Source organism: Leptodactylus fuscus, chromosome 1, assembly GCF_031893055.1.
Source record: "Leptodactylus fuscus isolate aLepFus1 chromosome 1, aLepFus1.hap2, whole genome shotgun sequence".
NCBI lineage: Eukaryota > Metazoa > Chordata > Amphibia > Anura > Leptodactylidae > Leptodactylus > Leptodactylus fuscus.
In genome coordinates, this window is record NC_134265.1 from 107,747,753 (window position 1) to 107,768,059 (window position 20,307).

General features: G+C 37.2%; 1 protein-coding gene across 1 annotated transcript; it reads right to left on the reverse strand.

Annotated features, from left to right (window-relative positions):
- Positions 1-632: 632 nt before the first annotated feature.
- On the reverse strand, positions 633-18,493 carry TBX1 (T-box transcription factor 1). The gene is made up of 8 exons (XM_075276025.1): positions 18,319-18,493; positions 15,988-16,396; positions 12,854-12,955; positions 11,804-11,975; positions 10,380-10,535; positions 4,408-4,475; positions 3,805-3,902; positions 633-1,033 (listed from the first exon to the last, which is right to left on the reverse strand). Exons 1-8 carry the CDS (start codon positions 18,491-18,493, stop codon positions 651-653), a joined length of 1,563 nt encoding a protein of 520 aa, XP_075132126.1. The 3' UTR covers positions 633-650.
- Positions 18,494-20,307: the final 1,814 nt, after the last annotated feature.

A 20,307-nucleotide genomic window follows, 5' to 3' on the forward strand; every position in this document is an offset into this window, starting at 1 on the left:
TGCATAGTTTAATAGCACATAATGTGCATTTATTTCACATATAGTGCAGCCAAAACTTCACTCTCCAAATGTAAAAAAAAAAAAAGTTATTTTAATACCTCAAGGCTCATTTGTAACTGAGCCCACCATACTGTACATTTATTTCCAGGAAATACAAGAAAAACAGCAAAACAAAAGCATATGGCTTCTTTAAAGCAAGAATAGTGCACTTGACCCTGCAGAAGTCAATGCCCTTTATGAACAGGTCTGGATCACTCATTGAGGAGCAGTGCAGCTGTGGGGGCTGATACTGCACTTTCTCTTCCATTTGTATAAAGGTCCATTTCACTACTTCTCCTAAGTCTCTGTGCTCATGGCCCTTCCCCAGCACAGTATCACAGCAAGTTATTGACACATCTCAAGTGCCATGTCCTCTCTAGCGACATAACAGCCCCAGCAGGATTAGTTGGAAGATCCAGCTTGCTTGTTGGTTGCTGTCACAGTCACAATGGTAACTGTATGTCCACCCTAATGACTTTAGGGTCAGAGCAACTTTAATTTCAGCAGTAATGTAATATCCAAGCATACACTACTGAATAATTAAAATCATGCATAAAACTTCCATTGTCTAATAACTTTAAATAGCTGTTTAATTACAATATTCACTCCAGTTATCTTGGTCCATATTCATAACTGCTAGGTGCACCAGCTGCAGAATACATATTGGCCGCTGCCGGGTTCATATGATGATGATGGTAACCATGTCCTCTGATGCTTGGTAAGGGATAGGGAGTTGGTCTGGTTTTTGCTCCTAGATAGTGATCATAGCTTGTTGGATATTTGTATGGATGGTGATGCAAAGGCTCTGAACCCTGAGAATGGGGGTCCAATCGAAGTTCATGAGGAGGACTGGGTCTGCCAGTACTAAGAGGAACAAGTCCACCTGGAACAGGAAGTGATGGGCTGAGAACTCTAGACATGAGTTGTTGGTGGGCTGCATCCCCGTGCAATGGAGTGCCACTGGTGTCCCTTTCATAATCTCTTCTGTCTCCATCTGCAATAGAAATGATAGTTATTAGTTAACATAAAATGTAAAATTCTGATATTCTATCTGTTCTATAGATATAGACAGTTATTATCTAAATGAGATGACAAAAAAAACCATATTTATTCTTGACAGTGTATCAGGGTCTAATTCCCTGAATGGCTTACCATATTGTAGATAATTGATTTATATACTATTCTACATGTAATTAATAAAGATAATCCAGTGAAACCTATTTAAGACGACCACCCACACTTGGATTAAAAAGTGGTGTTCTTGAGATGTGATCTTCTCAAAGAAAATGGCTAGCATGGAGAGCTTAAAATCCATCACAGAAAATGGTCTAGGTGAGTAGGAAGTTTTCCCAAAGTGGTGGTCTTTTGAAGGTGGTCACAAAATACTTCAAAACAGGTGGTCTTTTGAAGTATTTTGTGATAGATACATTTTTTTGGAATTGTAAAAACAATGTTTACATCTGTCTGAAAAAAAACTATTTTTTTGCACATGTAAGTCAACACAACACACACACTTGACCATAACAGTAAATTGTGGTATAGTCTGGAAAAGTGTTTAAAGACACCTTAAATTTTCATGAATTGCTCAGTGATTTCCTTCTAGTGTCATTAATCCCAAATGGCACAATACATGTCTGACAAATTTATATCTGGCACCAAACAGAAGAACACAAAGCAAAAGTGAAATCATGAAAGAATACAAAAAGATCTCTATGTGTTATTATTGCTGTTTTGTATTCAATGGATCAGATGTTCTTTCACCCTGTTAGTAAAATAAACAGGGGGCTTTGCAATTGTTCGAACCAAAAGCTGCTATCAATGCAAGTGAGTCTATCTGAAAAGTAAGCCGTGTGTTTTCCAGAACTCCATAGTCTAAGTGCAGGGAGGGGAAGAAAAGCAAGAGAACCGTTGTGTGGAAAACCCCTCCAATCCTTATCATTGTGCTGAATTGAAAGCTGTGTCCTCCTGACAAGACATTCTTATAGGGATGAAATCTGAAAGAAATGACTGACAAGTATGTGCACGCTTGAAATTTCTTAATGTTGTGTAACCCTAAACAAACACAGACTGCATTTATTTGACCAGACCCAAAGTGTGCGCTAGAGGATGGGCCCCCTTGGTGTCTCTAGAAATGTTTGCACTGCATAATGGAAAATAAATACATGTAAAATGTACCAGTATGTGACACTTTTGAAATCTAGAGTTTAAGTAGCAAAAAAAAAAAAAAAAAACCTCCAGCAGTGTGTGTGGTAAAAGGCCCTTAATCTGCCAATCTTTTCCTGCTGTTAGAATATAGGATAAGTTGGTTGGACAAGTGCAGGTTATATCGAGCTTCTGTGAACTTTTTCATGTTCTGTTAATAATATGAAATGGGGAAAGTAGTAAAGATTGTGTTTACAACAATAAGCTAGAACATGAATTTATAATAAACACTGTATATGGCTGGAAACAAACAGATCTGTAAATTAGTAATGGTTACATTTAAAGCCATACAATTTAAATGTAACTGTAGTTAGTATTGCTCTTCCCTCTTTCCTAATGACTTAAATTAGGAGAAAGATTGTTTTCACCTTGTAAGTAATAAGTATTTATCTTGTGGGTTATTTTGTAAGTCATTTTAGCTGGAGGCAAAGTTGCCATTGGTTGCTACAAATTTATCAAAATGTCAGACAATGTTGATCTATTTGTCACATATGTAAATATGTCTGGAGATATTACTTCAGATTTTAAGCCATCGGCCTACTTGGAGTGAGGTTGTTCAAGAATTTAGTGACATCTTACAAAGTCACAATTCATAAATGTGTATAAATCCTGGCCAAGCAGTGAGCCATGTCTACTGATCATTTTACTTTTAGAGAATGCTATTCTCTGTCCCATAGCAGATAGGATATTATGTTGTATGCCAAAGAAAGTTGAAAGTACATTGATAAATGTCAGCCAATGAGTGCAAATCAAATTAAAATGTGATTCTGAGAATTTGGATATGACTCTAGGTAGTCCCAACATCTTCGCACTGAAGATTTGGTGATTTGTTCACTGTTGCTTATCTATCCTTGTCCACAGCTGGCCAAACCTATATAATAAGCCATTTAGATGTGTTATGTAAAGCAACTAAAAGAGAGAATTTATGAAAACCAGTCTTAACTTAAATACAGCTGTTGCCAGATCTTAAAAAACTGGAGCACAACTGTGGCCATCCGTGCACCAACACCTAGGAGATCCTATAGATTTCAGGTTGAAATTACGCTAGCTTTATAATGTACATTTTAGTAAATATGTCACTTGAGGATAAAGCTTCCCTATCTCTACCAAGCACCATCTTGTTCCAACCCACTTTATATTTTATTTAAAAAAAAAGAAAAACTTAAAAAACAAGAAAAAGTCACAAATTGTTGCATAAACCCAGCGTGTACCAAAATTACTGACATTTTAATGTCTGCCAAATGAGGGACACTTTTGTTGTAATATAGTACAAGTTTAATATTGCAGACTCTTTTCTAGGTCTCTGCCATACGGATCCTGTTATTAAAACAGAGAAGCCCAGAAACATATGTATAAAGCGAAAACTGTTTGAGATGATATTCTGAGGTTCAATTTTGAAAAATGTGTATCACAGACCGGTTTGACCTGCATGGTCTTTTACATAGGTAGCATGGTATACATATAGACAAAAAAAAAATATCCCTGTAGTACTAAAACACAAATAATGCACCTTATATACTTGTTGTAATAGTTTGCAGGTTACCCAGGGTACATTTTACTGACCTTTCTCACTTCCATTCTGTGGAGGTGATGAAACAGGATTTCTGGACCTTGCAAAAGCACTCATGAGTGGGAGGGATCCTGGTCTGTGATTCCTGGGCCTGCAAGGTCAAACATATATATAAGTCATCTCTAAACATTTTTGATCACACAATAACCCTATCATAATACTGCTTTACAATATGTACCAACATTTGTAGGTATTAATTACTAATAAATATACATATAATAAATTACAAGAAGCTATTCTAATAATGTTTTCCTCCAGTAGTTTCTTACCCTCATTTTATTCCAATCCACTGTCTTGTGAATTTGTAATATCCTTGTGTAAACACATTGAACTCAGGCCTGAAACAAGTAAGTACTTGCTCCATGAAAATATGATGCAAGTGTCTGTTTAGTAAAGATTTGCTTGTTGCAGTTAACCTAGTTTATGGAAACTGCACATGTAAGGGTATGTAGGCAATTTGCTCTGAATATTATATACTGATATTTTAAATCTACTAATATACTGCACTCTATTGATAACAATATAAACTGCACGATGGTGTAACTACATGTATATTCTTCTATAGTAATGTATTAGGGATAATTATATTTACTGACCAGTCCTCTGGATCACAATCCCTGAAGCCCTTAGCAAATGGGTTACTAGCAATTTTGAGTTGTGTTATCTAAAAAAAAAAGCAGAAGAGAACAAAAAAATGTTACTAACATAATAATCCTTAAAACAGATCTACAAATATGATTATTGATACATGTTGTGCGATATGTAGTTGCTGTTTTAGTTATTGTTTATAACACTCATATATTAAAGGTCATAGGAAACATTGATATGCAAACATAAATGAAAAATTGTGAACAGTCAGTACATCATGTCAATCAATTTTTCGCATGTAGTTTAATAAATACTGTAATTTGCCCTTAATTTTAGCACTTTGGCAGTAGACATATATAAAATATTTATGAATGTATAATTATCATATTTTCCATTTTACCATACCAGACTGTAAGATGCACTTTTCAACAAGTAAAATCCTACAGTGCCATGTTAGTGCCCTCCACACAGTATCAAGCTACTTGGTGACCCCACACAGTATAACGCTACAGACATCTTCCATAGCATATCAGTTAGTGATATTGACCACTCTTTTCCATAAAACCACCAGGGAAGGTTAAATAATTATGAAATATTTTTAAATATTTTTTCTTGTCCAAACCTGGAGTCATCAGACCTCTCTTATCACCCAGAAAATCTGATATGTATAAATATATGTACACATAATATATATATATATATATATATATATATATATATATATATATATATATATATATATAGTCTAATTAAATAAGTGACATTTCACACAATGTAACTATTTTGAGGATGTAGATGTATCTGCTTACATTACCACAGGACACGCTGTGCACATACACATCATATGTCACTCGTCCTGAGCTGCATACATAGATGCTGTGGCCCCCAAGACCTGCTCATGAGTATCAAATTCAGAATTTTTGAGGCATGATGAACACAAGCATATTTGTTTGCAGTTCATTTTGTTTTGATCCGTAATACAGAGCCAGTGTTAGTCAATAGGGCAGTACACACATCCATGTTTTCACAGATGTAATTTCACACAGCCTGCATAACATAGTATATAACCTATTCCATCAGATGTTGTATGAGAAAGGAATAGAGCTTAAAACAAAGTCATCCATAATACGGTTAAATATTTTATATCTGCATTACAGATCAGTATTTATTTTTTTAACATGGGAGGAGCAAATCTAAATTAAAGAGAACAAAGCTAGCGTCAGACAAAACCATTGTTATATATTAGGTCCATGTTTTAGTTTTCCTTTTGTAAATCGTGTGTGCATGAAGCCTGTGTATAAGTAAAGACACGCAATGTAACACAATTTTTGTGATATAATGCGTGACTAAATTTTTCTGATTACATTCTTTTTTTTTCTGTTACATCAGCTTGGACTTAACAATAAAATGTTCATTTAAGCGGGGGAGGGAGGATTCTGCTGTCTGAGGTGCTATCCCTATTTATTTAACAAAAATTCCTAGCAAACATCAGCCATTGAAGAATATAAAAAATGTCAAAAATGTGCATTAATCTGTTGGGTAGACTGCAGGTACTAAAATGCCAATGCAGCAAAAGAGCAAAATATTTTATTCTATATAAAGAGTATATTAATTTGTCATCATTAATTCACATTACAAAATAAGAAAAAGGAAACAAAATAAAAAATAATGTTACAAAAATAGTCTATAAACTTATTGGAGGGGATGTATCTTTTATCCTTTTTTTACAGTCAGATCTGTTGCATTCAGTATTTCCATAATGTGTGCCAAATTTAGCAAATGGTGTTTTGGTAACAATTTCTGTGAGCAAAATCAGATTCTTGATAATCACATGTACTTTATTCATTTACTTAGGATAGACATACAAATAATATGTGTATTGTTGTAATAACAGGGAAATAACAGGCCTATATGTTTAATTGGTATAGAAAAAAAAAACATTATGGCCTGTAAATGTACATATGGTTCTTCTCCAAAGACCTAAACAAAAGAGCCATCAAATGCCGATTCAAGTGGACTAAGGTTTCTTGGAGAATAGGATAGGGAATAGCATGCACTTGTAAGAATATGGCATGTTACAGAGATGGGTCACCAGCAGAGCAGCTAAGACAGATCACTGCCTAAATCATATGTGTGTATTTATTTGGCTCATCTGGGACAAGGCAAGGCATTCTCTATATTTAAGTAAATCCATGGATAAAGTATGTGATTGTGAGTTTCCGGAATGGGTTGAAAAACAAACTTTAAGCCCTTTCTGTGACAGTTTCAGACTTAGAGGTCAAAGTGATAGAAACCAGGAGAGAGGCAGTGAGAGGGGGAGAGAGAGACAGAGCAGCTGTCCCAGGTCATCAGAAAAATGCCAAGCTCACAAGAGGGCTGGGGACTACTGCTTCCTTCTCCCTGTGTCACTCACATGTGATGATGTGCATGCAGTACCCATAATAACAAAAAGTGCACTGCATCCACAATAAGACAAAGTGCAGTGCATGGTCTGCTATAGCAGTGATAACCTGCAATGCATGGCCTGCTATGCTATTAATTACAGAACCCAGTGCATCGCATGGCCTGATATACCAATAAGAATATATAAAACAACATATTGTACATAGAGGCCTGCTGTACCAATAAAGATACAAAGTTCTGCATTACATGAAATAATAATAATAATAATACTAAGACAATGGACTGTTTAATTTTATAAAAAAATAATAATGCAATAATAAACAAATAATGATGATAAAGCAACACACTTTGCACTGCATGGCCTGCTCTATCCATAATAACACAAAGTGCAGTGAATTACCTTCTCAAGCCATCATAATACAGGAGTGAAATGTGACAAATTTATTAGGAGACTTATGCCTTGTAATAAAGCGGTGAATCTTTTACGTATCCAGGCATCCAATATGCTAGTGCAGATTGAGACAGTGTAAATGTGCACCATAATTTATAACAATTTCCGAAATAAATTAGAATAAATCTGTCCAGAAACTGTTACTTTGAAAATTTGTGATTTTTTTTTTTCACATAAACTGATTTAAACATTTCCGCCACTGTACATTGCATGGCCTGCTATCCTAAAAAGAAACAACACACAGAGCACTGCATGGCCTGAAATAATAATAATAATATGGCACACAGTGCACTGCATGGCCTGATATATCAATAATAATAATAATGATAGAAGAGCACACGGTGCACTACATGACCTGATATAACAACAACAATAATAATAATAATAATAATAATAATAATAATAATAATAATAATAATAATAAAGATACAACAGCACACAGTGCATTGCATGGCCTGATATATTAATAATAACAATAATAATAATAATAATAATAATAATAATAATGATACAACGGCACACAGTGCACTTCATGACCTGATATATTAATAATAATAATAATAATAATAATAATAATAATAATACAACGGCACACAGTGCACTGCATGGCCTGATATATTAATAATAATAATGATACATTAGCACACAGTGTACTGCATGGACTCATATCATAATAATAATACAATGGCACACAGTATACTCCAAACTTCATATAATAATAGTGATGCAAGAACACAGAGTACACTGCATAGCCTGATATAATAATGATACAACAGCATATAGTGCCCTGCATAGCTTCATATAATAATGACACAATAGCATACAGTGCCCTGCAGTGCTTCATATAATTATGATGCAATAGCACACAAAGGGTACTACATAACTTGATATTATAATACTGATACAAAATCACACAGGGCGCTGCATGAACTAATAATGAATATTTGTTCATGAATATAATATTGATGCAACAACACAAAGTCCACTGCATGGCCTTAAATAATAATAATAATAATAATAATAATAATACAACAGCATACACTGTACTACATGGCCTTTTGTAATACTAGCAATATTGATACAACAGCATGCGATACACTACATAGCCTCATGTAATTATACAACAGCGCACATGACACTATATGACCTGATATAATAATGAACAAAGCACACAGAGCACTGCATGCGATGATTTAGTAATAGTGATAACACAACTCACATTATACACTACAGAACAACACACTCCAGCTACAAAGCATTATTGTACCACATGGAAGATTACAACTAGCAGTACACTGTATTGTCTTATTTAGGTATAATAACACATAATACACTGAATGGCCTTTTGCAATTATATATATATATATATATATATATATATATATATATATATATATATATATATTACAGCTTGTACTTCTTATTCACTTGGTTCTTATTGTTGTTTACATGGCTATTGTGTGGCTATTGAGCAGTGATGGCCATTTCCTTAGTGAAGCACAGCAGACCTGGCACATCTAGGAAAACAAAAAAGCAGATTTGTCTAAACACTATGTGATTGACATGTCACAGTGGGGAAGTAATATAGAGTCAGAGTGCAGTGGTTCTGGGTTTACATAGGTAATAATATCCCTGTGGGGTTCAGCCTTGTTTTCTTTCCCTCCTGATGTCCATCACTTGTATTCCTGGCCAGAGCTGCTCTCTGCTCTTACTTCCTGCACAAGCTGCTGGACAATGTATTAAGCAGATGGACACTGGGAATTGACTGCTTGTGTATCATGACTGAGATAGAAGGGCATTATCAATAATATAGACTAATAATCATCTTTATAATGGCTGATCTATACCTCGCTATTATCTTATACTGATATATTATTGTAACTGGCAAAGCTAGAGTAGTTTTGTCCAGCAGTTGTCAATCATCTCTAAGTCATTGAAAGGTATGTTAAAATAGGATTAATTTTTTTCACTATTTATAGAAAAAAATAATTGATTGATTAATATTGATTAATATGGCTGTCATGGTTTTGCATCTCTCAGTACATGTTCAGATCACTACTCTGACCCATATGTGTATATATATATATATATATATATATATATATATATATATATATATATGTAATATCTGTATAATCTTGTATGTTTTTTTCCCAATATGTCCATGAGTGATTGGGGATGATTTATCATAAGGAGATTATTGAAGCAATTTTTTGTGACTTTTTTTTTTTTTTTAACCTAAAGTGGTTTTTGCAGTTTATCATACATTTGTCGCAATTTTGCTCCAGAATTTTTGGCACATTTTTAAAAGTCAGGCGAAAACTAAAGTATGCTTACTCTCCTCAAAAAAAAATAGGTTTTATGAACATTACATATATTACCACATCTACATTTCAGGTTACTTTTGAAAAACATTTGGTGAAAAACATAAATTATTAATAAATTACGTGCATGCAAGAAAATAAGAGTGTAAAATAGGGGACACACCAGAATCCTGTCTCAAAAATCATGAGAAATTGGACTCACTGTCTGATTATTTTTAGGAAACTTGTCTAGAGAATAAAACTGCACCCTGTGAGCAGTCATATACTCTCTGTATCCTGTCAGGTTCTGGGGTGGATATAACCATCCGGTGTGATATGAAATATCCATAATAAGAAAAACAATATAAAGATTGAAATAAATCTTTATATGTTTTTTTTCTGTTCCATGGGATAAGGTAAAGGAAATCTCATAACATTTAGTGGCTTTCCCTATAGACAAACATTCTCGATAAAGATATTGTAGTAGCCATTATGGAATATGAAACGTCACGAAATTCTTGGCGGGCCCTGGAGTTCACCTCAGATATTTGGCGGGAAATGATCTGGTTTATGAAGCGGCTGAGGAGAGGCTCAGGTCAGCGGCAGTAGCGCTAGGTCTTCTAATAAAGTCGTGCAATGTGCATTTGTTCATTCGCAGCTCTACATACTATCTCAGCCTCTAGCGGCCATGGATCTACTATACGAAATTTTTGTGACAGAAAAAATAAATAAAAAGCTAAGCCTCCAGTCCTCTATAACCGCGCAGAGCCCCGGCCGTCCTCTCTGAGCACCAGAGATGCGCGGGGGCGGTCCCAGTACTCACCCGGTGATTCTGATAGGCTGTGACCGCCGTGAAGCGGGTCTCCTCAAACACAAAAGTCTTAAAGTTCTCCTCCGCGTATTTCTCGCTGTCCTTCCGAGGATCCACATACACCACATGGAAACGCGGCTGGTACCGGTGCATGGAGTTCAGGATGATCTGGAGGGGAAGAAGGGTGAACAGTTACCACAAATCAGCAGACATGTACTGCATGTATTCCTCTTCACACGGGCTCAATATCTATGAGAACAGTATAAAGCGCGGGAAGATATAATGTCAGAATTACCACAAGTAAGTACAATGTTACTGTAATAATACTGCACATTACCAAGTAGATGGCAGATGTGTGCTGCAATACCGTCATAGAAAGAGAGAAATACAAATACTACAGTGATATATGAATAAAACATGTAGATCAAGAAACGGATAGGGATTCATCGTAGACAGATATAATAGAAAAATGACAAACGAAGGATTGATAGATTATATGCAGATTATAGGGAGATATACTGCAAACGAAGAACAGATTGTAGATAAACAGATAAACATAGAACTAGACTGACAGGTATAAATAACAACGTGGAAACATAGATGTAGAAAAACAGATACTAGATATAGCTAGAGAATACATTTACAGGGATTACAGATTAAAAAGAGATTAGATCCATAGATACAATTAGATTAAAAGTAATAGATGAATATGACATTATACATATAAACTATACATATTATTAAAAAAAATAAATATTAATGTCATCATTAATACTAGAGATAGATGATATATCGATAGATAAACACACATGGGAAATATGGAAATAGATGAATAGATGAAGCATAACAAGACAGATAAGGATAGATAGATAGATAGATAGATAGATAGATAGATAGATAGATAGATGATAAATAGATAGATAGGAGATAGATAGATAGATAGATGATAGATAGATAGATAGATAGATAGATAGATGATAAATAGATAGATAGATAGAAGATAAATAGATAGATAGGAGATAGATAGATAGATAGATAGATAGATAGATAGATAGATAGATAGATATGAGATAGATAGATAGATAGATAGATAGATAGATAGATAGATAGATATGAGAGATAGATAGATAGATAGATAGATAGATAGATAGATAGATAGATAGATAGATAGATAGATAGATAGATAGATAGATAGATATGAGAGATAGATAGATAGATAGATAGATAGATAGATAGATAGATAGATAGATAGATAGATAGATAGGAGAGAGATAGATAGATAGATAGATAGATAGATAGATAGATAGATAGATAGATAGACAAGTAGATTCATAGGCATGAACCTTGTTAAAACTCGGGCCCCTGAGTTGTTTTTATCCCCCACCAGTCCCAGTTTATTATGATGGCTACTATACATATAACTGGCTGTCACTCACATGGCCATTGTCGTCCAGCAAATTATTGGTCAGTTTCAATTTGTCAAAGGACACGATCTGTTTCATCCATTGAGCCCCTTTGGCTGGAGAGTCCGGGTGATAGTGCACCCTGCCCGGGGTAGCGGGGTCAGCCTTGCCGGCTACTAACCACGAGGAGCTATGAAAGGCATATCTGATGGAGAAGACACAGGAGATGTCATCACTGGCAGTACTATAATAGAAGGATAAGTGTAGAGTCTTATATTCTACCTCACCTGTGCTATGTATGTGCTTTTGTGCCCTTATGATATGCGAATTTATTCATTTTTGTGTAATTATGCTTTATATGAATTAGTATAGCATCGTGTATGATATATATATATATATATATATATATATATATATATATATATATATATATATCGTTTATATAAACATGCACCTCTCTATGGGATTCTTGATGCATTTATTTTATGATATTTTATTTGCTTTTTGTGCCTATATTAGCTTGTGAGCGTGTGTTTATTATGAGTGTGTATACTTGTATGTGTGATAGTAATTTCTTTTATGTTGATTTCATGTTCCCTTATTGCTATTTCCTGTAATAAATTCTAGATGTGTACAATGAATGGTTCGTATAGAGTGTATGGTTTATCATATTACTACAGTAAATAATAACACACATAAAGCATCGGATTATTCAGCAGATACTCCCAGCACAACTTCCAATGTAGAAGAAGGTTGAAAATGATGAGGGATTTCAGTGAAGCCCCATCCCCACTTATTCTTTGCTGATAATTTGGGTGATGACGGGATAGCAAGAGCATATAAAATAGAGGTTTGTTCCTGCTTCCCATATATACATAACATTTGTCCTAACATCTGTGGGATACATCCATCAAGTTATGAAGTTGTGTTTTTGCTCCCAGGTTACATGACAAGATATTCGATGTCCATTCTTTGCACGTGCAGATGCAGTCACTGAGGGTATACAGACAGTGATTTCTATATACACAGCACCTCGCTCATATAGGGCTATATAGATGAAGAGAAGGTACAGCTGGTTCTTACCGATAGCGCTTATCGTCCACTGGTACAAAGTCCATTAATAACATGTAGTCAGCCATGGGGTCCATCCCGAATATCTTCACCTGGAAGGTGGGAAACATGCGCCTGGCCAGGGGAAGGAGAGGGCACTATTATATACAGGATGAGAACATACAATGAATGGCCCTATCTGATCCCACCTGTGTCCTGTGTCCTGACTGATGGCTATATAATTGTACTATTCCCTATCTAGCTCCAAGCCCTGACAGGATTACTGCAGGCTGCTATCCTCAGCATGAGAGAAGCGGCCGCCAGTCATCTCCTTATCTCTGACTGCTTACACTATCTACACATTCCTCTAGATTCACTATTACATTGGGCTTTCAGATTTATTCCCATCCAGACACTGAAATGCTCTTTACATTCGATAAAGGGGTGTGCAGGTAAAATCATGTCCCTCCATCTAGCCAAGGAAAGAGAGAGGGTTGTTAGAAAAGGAAGACACAGAGATATGCACCAAAGCCTAGAAGAACAGAAAGATGATATATAGATAGATAGAACATAGACTGGCAAATGATAGATAGATAGATAGATAGATAGATAGATAGATAGATAGATAGATAGATAGATAGATAGATCATACTGTATATAGATTACATGTATTTTAATCATTTGATTTTAAATTATATTTGTAGAACAACAATAATAATATCATTCCTCTGGCTAGCTGTGACTAGTAGTAGTGTTCTGATTTACATTTCTGACTATTGTGCATTGTGAAAAGAAAACCTTTAAGGACTTGTCCATTTGTTGAATTGGCTTAATAATGAAGAAAGTGAGAAGGAATGTGCAGCAGGCGGCGAGGACTGTGGCGGTGTCCCCGGGACAATGCGGGAGAACATGGAGCTGCCTCACACATCACTCATGTTCCTCCTCACTGACACTGCTCTAAAGCGCTTCTAACTCATTTACTCCTTAAGCAGTTCTCCGAGGAGTGTAAATGTAAGGAGATGTCAGCTCATACACTCCATCCACAACAAGCCGGTAACTGGAGATGGCAGTGCCCGTGACCCGTGTGAATTATTCAAGAACTTTCTCATATTCTATCTAATAAAAGGAAAACTCTCCATATACTACACTACCTACACCTGTATACCTACGCCGTATCAGTCACCATTACAAGGAGCATAGTGTATGTTTTTGTAAATCTTTAGATAAATATTTAGTTTCATAATTAAGTGTGTCTGTCTATTTATTATCTATCTATTATCTATCGATGTATCTATTATCTATTTATCGAAACTTTTATCTAACTTAATATATATATCATATATATGTATATATATTATAATTATATTACAACATTTTACAGTATTTACTAAACATATATATTTACATACATATTACAATCTCCCATAGTATGTACTAAGAATACACCCCTATCGATCTATCTATAATAACCTCTTCTAGCAGTTAGTAAATACTTGTGTGTCTATTGAGTCTATTTCCGAGATAAATCAGTTGTAAGTATTTTCCAGTTCTATATGAACATTATGTAGAAGACGGAATTTAGTGCCACATAGAATTATCATAGAATATATTAGTAATGTTTTCTCTCCTACAGATAATGTCATGTAGTATATGCGATGGAATTATTGTCATTATCAAATAATAAGACTTGCTAAGAAAAAGTGAAATCAGTTTGTCTTCGGGGATCCCTGTGATCTGGGGCAGTGAGAGAAATCTCTTCTGTCTGACCCCAGTGATATTTCTTTGTCCTTGGGATGGATTTATCCCGCTTCCCCCAGCAGTATACAGCAGTACACGGCAGCAGCAGGGGTGTCAGGCCTGGAAACCCTGCATACTCTACAGCTACACAGGAGGTGCCGGTGGGTTTGGGGGATCCCGTTTATTTTCTACATTTCTCTGTTTATTCTCCCCGTGTGTCCTGTAGCTGACTCCCCCTGCGTTTATTTCTCTGCTCTCTCTAGCTATTCTGCTCAGTCACCTGTTGAGAGGTAAATTGGATTCAGTAACTTGAAATAATATTTACCCTGAGCTCCGAGAGGGAAAAGGAGCAAACACAGCAGAGATATAGGAGATATAGGGGATATAGGTCACATGTAGGGGATGAGCTGGTGATAAAACTGCTGGGAACTTCCACTAACTATGTAACTAGGTGATTTATTTCATATCCCTCTGGACAATGTATAGGCCTTTACACAAATGTACATATATAAATGTCTAATATATAATAGAATACAATTATGGGGAGTTTGTTTGCACGCAGAATAACCCGGGTACTATACTAAGAATAATACTTGTAGATAGCTTCATTTATTGTTACTATTGTTGTCGGCTTCTGTTACAATATGATAAGGTGTTTTCCTATAAATTCTGGAATAAATGATTGTGGCATAACCTCACAACTCCCTGATCTCTGCCATTGTCTAGCTGACGTGGGAATCCTCCTGATGGTTTATCTCCAGATTATCCTGGTTAGTCCCCTGTACAGTCAGCATGCTGGAGCCTATAGGCTTTTACAAGGCACAAATCTCCACATTTCCCAATAATCCCAGTGGTCTTTATGCTGCCGTGTTGGGCGGTGATAGCTCTTGGAGAGGAATTAATGGTGTCAGTAAATATACCTGTGTGAATGTGGCTGTACAAGCTGCCCTCCTATGATTCAGTACAATGTGTATGCTGACACTTCCTAATGCAGCCTAGCAGGTGGTGAGTGGCCATGTTTTCATAACTGCTCCCTGTAAATTATTCACGTTTTCCCTCCACAACTTGGATGCCAATTATTGTAATTACAGCAAGAAATATTCCCACTATGAAATCATCTTTCTAAAACGGTCACAGTTTCCACTGCCAGCTCCCAGCCCCTCAGTGCACTGGTCTGAGGCCTAGAGAATAATCCTGGACACCTAGGCAGCCAGCAGATAGTAGTGGAGGGGTTCACAGATAAAAGAAGTGTCACTTATTCTCCATAATAATACTCATCCACAGATCTATAAATAGCACCCAACAATATTACCCATCTATTACTCTACACAGTTATGTCTGTGGTAAAGATGGGGCTAGTGCTACACCTCAGACCCCACAATAATCCTATATACGACCACTAGCTGTCGCACAGATAAATGTCGCCTTACCTCCCAGCCTTGGTGACGATCATCTCTGTACCCAGCTGGTTGAACTCGTCCCACAGAGCTTTCATCTCCAGCTGCACGGTGATGTTGGCCACCTTGGGGTTCTTCTTCACCGGGGCTTTGCTGCTGTTGCTGCTGCTGCTCCCAGGGGTGGAGGAGGATGAGCAGCTGGAGGACGAGGCTCCAGCACTTTCCGATTCCGGGCAGGCATGGCTGGAGCCAGGGCCGAAACTATAGGAATGCTGAGCCGCAGAGCAGGGGTCGTAGTGGGCTTCGTGCTGGCTGTAGGGGTCTCCCGGAGACGGGGAGAGGTGGTAGCCCCCAGAAGCATTTAGGCTACTTAGACTGTTGGCTGTGAAAGCTGCAACATCGCAGAAATGCGAGAGCTGGGTGAGCCAGGGACTGGAGATTGCTGAGATCATACCCAAAATAGTAAAAAAAGAGCAAAGAGAATAAAGCAAAGGACAAAGCAGATGTGCGGCTGTGCACTACTCCGAGCTAGGCTACCTGAGATCAGGCTAACTCTGCTACATGCAGGAATTTGGAGGAACAATGTAGGTGATCTGGAGGCTGCTCCCTTCCTGCTGTTTACTCAGCCCAGCAAGTTACACAGATCATCTGCGAGCAGCTATAGTCCCGGGGCTGCCTGGAGTAACCGGTATGTGGGCGACATTCCTGGATAGAGGGGCCAGTGCAAGCCTTCCTGTCCTGGGCACTGCACTGAGTGGCCCTGGTAGAGCTCCTGCTGGTGAGCTGTGCACAGCCCAGTGCCCACAGTCTTCTGCCTGCTCACATAGGCAGGGCCTCCCCTTCTCTACACAACCGGTTCCTATTTCTATTTAGATAAGCAAAAGCTTGGAGTCGCAGGTAATGCGCCCTGTCCTCGCCTGTGCGACCCTGATGAGATGATTGACACACAAGTGCCTCTTCTTACCAGAGCTTCCTCCTCATGACACCCACTTTTCTGTGCAGTTATATAAGGCGTCACCCTTGCTACACCCCCTCCTCTCTTCCACTACTGCCCTCCCCTTCCTATTGTTTAAACAATAGCTATACACACTTGTGTAGACCTCCATCCACAACAAAACAAACAGGGCATTTTTCTTCCACTAAAAGCAAACATCAAGCACCAATGAGGTGCCATACCCCTTCCTCTGTACCTGCCCTATATCTGCCTAGGAGGACAGGGATTGTCACTGTATTCTCAATTAATGGATCCTTGTCCTGCCCGGCTAGAATTGCAACATATTCCTGATAATAACTATGGAGAGACCGGAGAGACGTATGGAATAGTATACTGTGCCCAGAAATACATTGCTGGCAATATATGTATTAAAGGCTTCTTTCTTGGGGTAACGTAGAAAATATCCTTTTTGGGAGCTGTATAGTTCTGATGACTATGTTATTATTATTATTATTATTATTATTATTATTATTATTATTATTATTACTACAATATAAATTGCTTCTGAATTTATCTAATAAAATATAATAAACGTAACTACTTTAGTACTTTATTTTCTTATGTTTTAATTTATTACATTTCCATTATTGTTTTTTTTTTGCTTACGACATCCTGTAACATTGCGAATACAAAGTCATATTGCACGAAGTGCACCAATGAGGACTGAATTCTACATGTAATATTTAGTAATGTGTAATATGTGGTGATTATTGATTGCAATTATTATTATTATTATTATTACTACTATATTCAATAATCTGCTTGAGATATGAAGGCTATGAGAGCATGGACATTGTATAGTCTTGACTTCAGTACATTCCAGTGAACATGCGACCTATCCATGACCTGAGCGCAGATTCGGCGCACACATAGTAACAGAATATCTGCTCGGTGAATGTAATTTATCTGATATATTATTTTATATTTTAATGTGTTTGGCTCCATTTTAATCTTCTATATTCATCTGTAATATATTAGCAGTAACCAATAATCTAATTTGATGCAATAGATACAAATGATGTGTATTAAGATATATGCAGGGATACCTTTTATTTCTTTAGTGGACTTGATATTTGGATTTACCGTGCACACTAGTAATACACTTGTCTGTGCCACATACATAGGTGGGTGTTTTACATGAATAGTCCCCCAGTGTGCTGTGTACATGAGCAGGGACCAGCATAGGGTAAGATGAGGATAAGAGTAAATTAAGGCATTTGATGCGTTTATTATTAGGGACCTACGTTACACATTACTGATCCAGGGCATTAGCGAGGGCACTTACTGGCATAGATAGATGAGGAGGGACATGGGGGAAATTGTGATGCTGAATCCTAGTTGTGGGAAGGATTAGTGAGAGGGCCACTTACCCTCCATATCCCTGGTCACAGCACTGAAGTGCATTCTCATGGGGTGACACTGGAACCTGCAGAGCTTCTCCAGGGCAGCGCTGTGCTCCTCTGTGTCCACTTGTTCTGAGGCTGAAATCAGAGAGGCGATACTGAAAGCATTGGCTTTGGGGGACAGAGGGCTGCTCTCTTCCATAAGGGAGCACAAATAGGAGCTCCCCTTACAGATTGTCCCTCTGTGACACCATTCAAGGGAAGGCAACTATACCACAAACATAGAGAAGTGCTCCTTACAACAGCACGATGCCACAGTCACTTCAACCACTTCTGTCCTGTAGATCAGTAGGGTCCATTGTCAGTTTTAAGCAGCCTATGGAGCACCCCCTCCTCCCCTGTCCTGATTCACCGGTATGATGTGATTGTGTAGCCCCTAGCTGTGCTCAGTGTCAGCTAGTAGCTGGGTGATGTCACCAGTGTCAGTGCAGGAGCTGCCCGCCTCCTGGAGCTGCCTGATGTCACTGCACGTTCTGGTGGATTGGGATTTAAATAGAGAGCTGTCAATCACAAGCCTAAGTGCCAACTGGAAAATACAGGGCACGTCACTGCGAACACCGATGACTCCAACACTATATAAATATATATATATATATATATATATATATATATATATATATATATATATATATATGTATATTAGCACCACGTATCATCAGGTATTATCTAATCGCCCGAGATGCTTTCATTGGAATATACAATGAGGCAGCGGTGGAAATCTCCAGATATTAGTGTGGGAAAGGAGGCCTTTGTGTAGAATATGGCGGATCTCATTAGTAGGGGATTATTTCGGGATGTATCCTCCTCACATTACCTGATGAAATGCCCCTTTCACAAGCTCTCTCACAATCATGGTGCTTCCTGGGAATTACCAGATTTTAGGGGTATACATTCCTGACGAATATACAGTACATGGAGGCATTGAGAACAAAACTAGTTCTGCAGAGAGCCTGGCACTGTATATGAGGTGGACTAGGTTAGAGAAGTACAATGTGCTGGATATTAATACGACAAATGTGTTCTCAGCATTGGTCCCAATTGTACGGTATAAAAAGAACCAGGACTTGTTCTTCTCTCCAAATGATCGAATTAACAGAACTCAGATCCAATTCAGAGGTCACTGAGGAAACTCAATTTCCACATTAAGAGACGCTGAAATGAAAAGAAGGAGCTGTGTCTGTATAATATTAGTGCTATATTTTATATTATTGTTTCATATATACGAGCAGAACCAACTGTGCACGTATGAAGAGGATTAATTCAGTATCATTTATTCCCAGTCAGGATCTATAATTATTATAATTGAAGTCGTCAGAAGGGCAAGTAAGAACAGTTTTTATAGCAGCAGTGTAATAAATTAGACTATATATAATATGTGAAGGACTATTCTGTAATAAGTTACCCAGGCCATCTATTAGGCACATCCCATTATATCATTTGCACTGTATGTGGAGCGGCAGCCCTGAGGGCACAGGCTGTGTGATGGTTATATTCCAGCTTGTGCTTGCATCTATTTCCCTATCAGGAATGTACATGGCGCTTATGTTGCTATGTTTAGTCACACATCTCTCATGCACCCGCTTTCCTCATAAATTTACAATTATAAATCACATGGTCAGATAAGCTCTTCTCTACCCTATCATTTGTCCTCACCTCCTTACATATCATTGTATCTCTTATCACAGCCACAATTAACCTCCTTCAGTATATATTATGGATAGTAATCTATATCGCAGATTATACACATTATTTACTGATAGAATGATTGTTTTACAGCAGATTACAGCATCATCAGCATATCTCATAGATTGTAAGCTCTTGCGAGCAGGGCCCTCAGTCCCATTGTGTGAAGTAACTATGTGACTATTTCTTTGTAATGTATCTTTCTGTCTGTACTTGAACCCTACAAATTGTACAGTGCTGCGGATTATGCTGGCGCTATATAAATAAAATGTA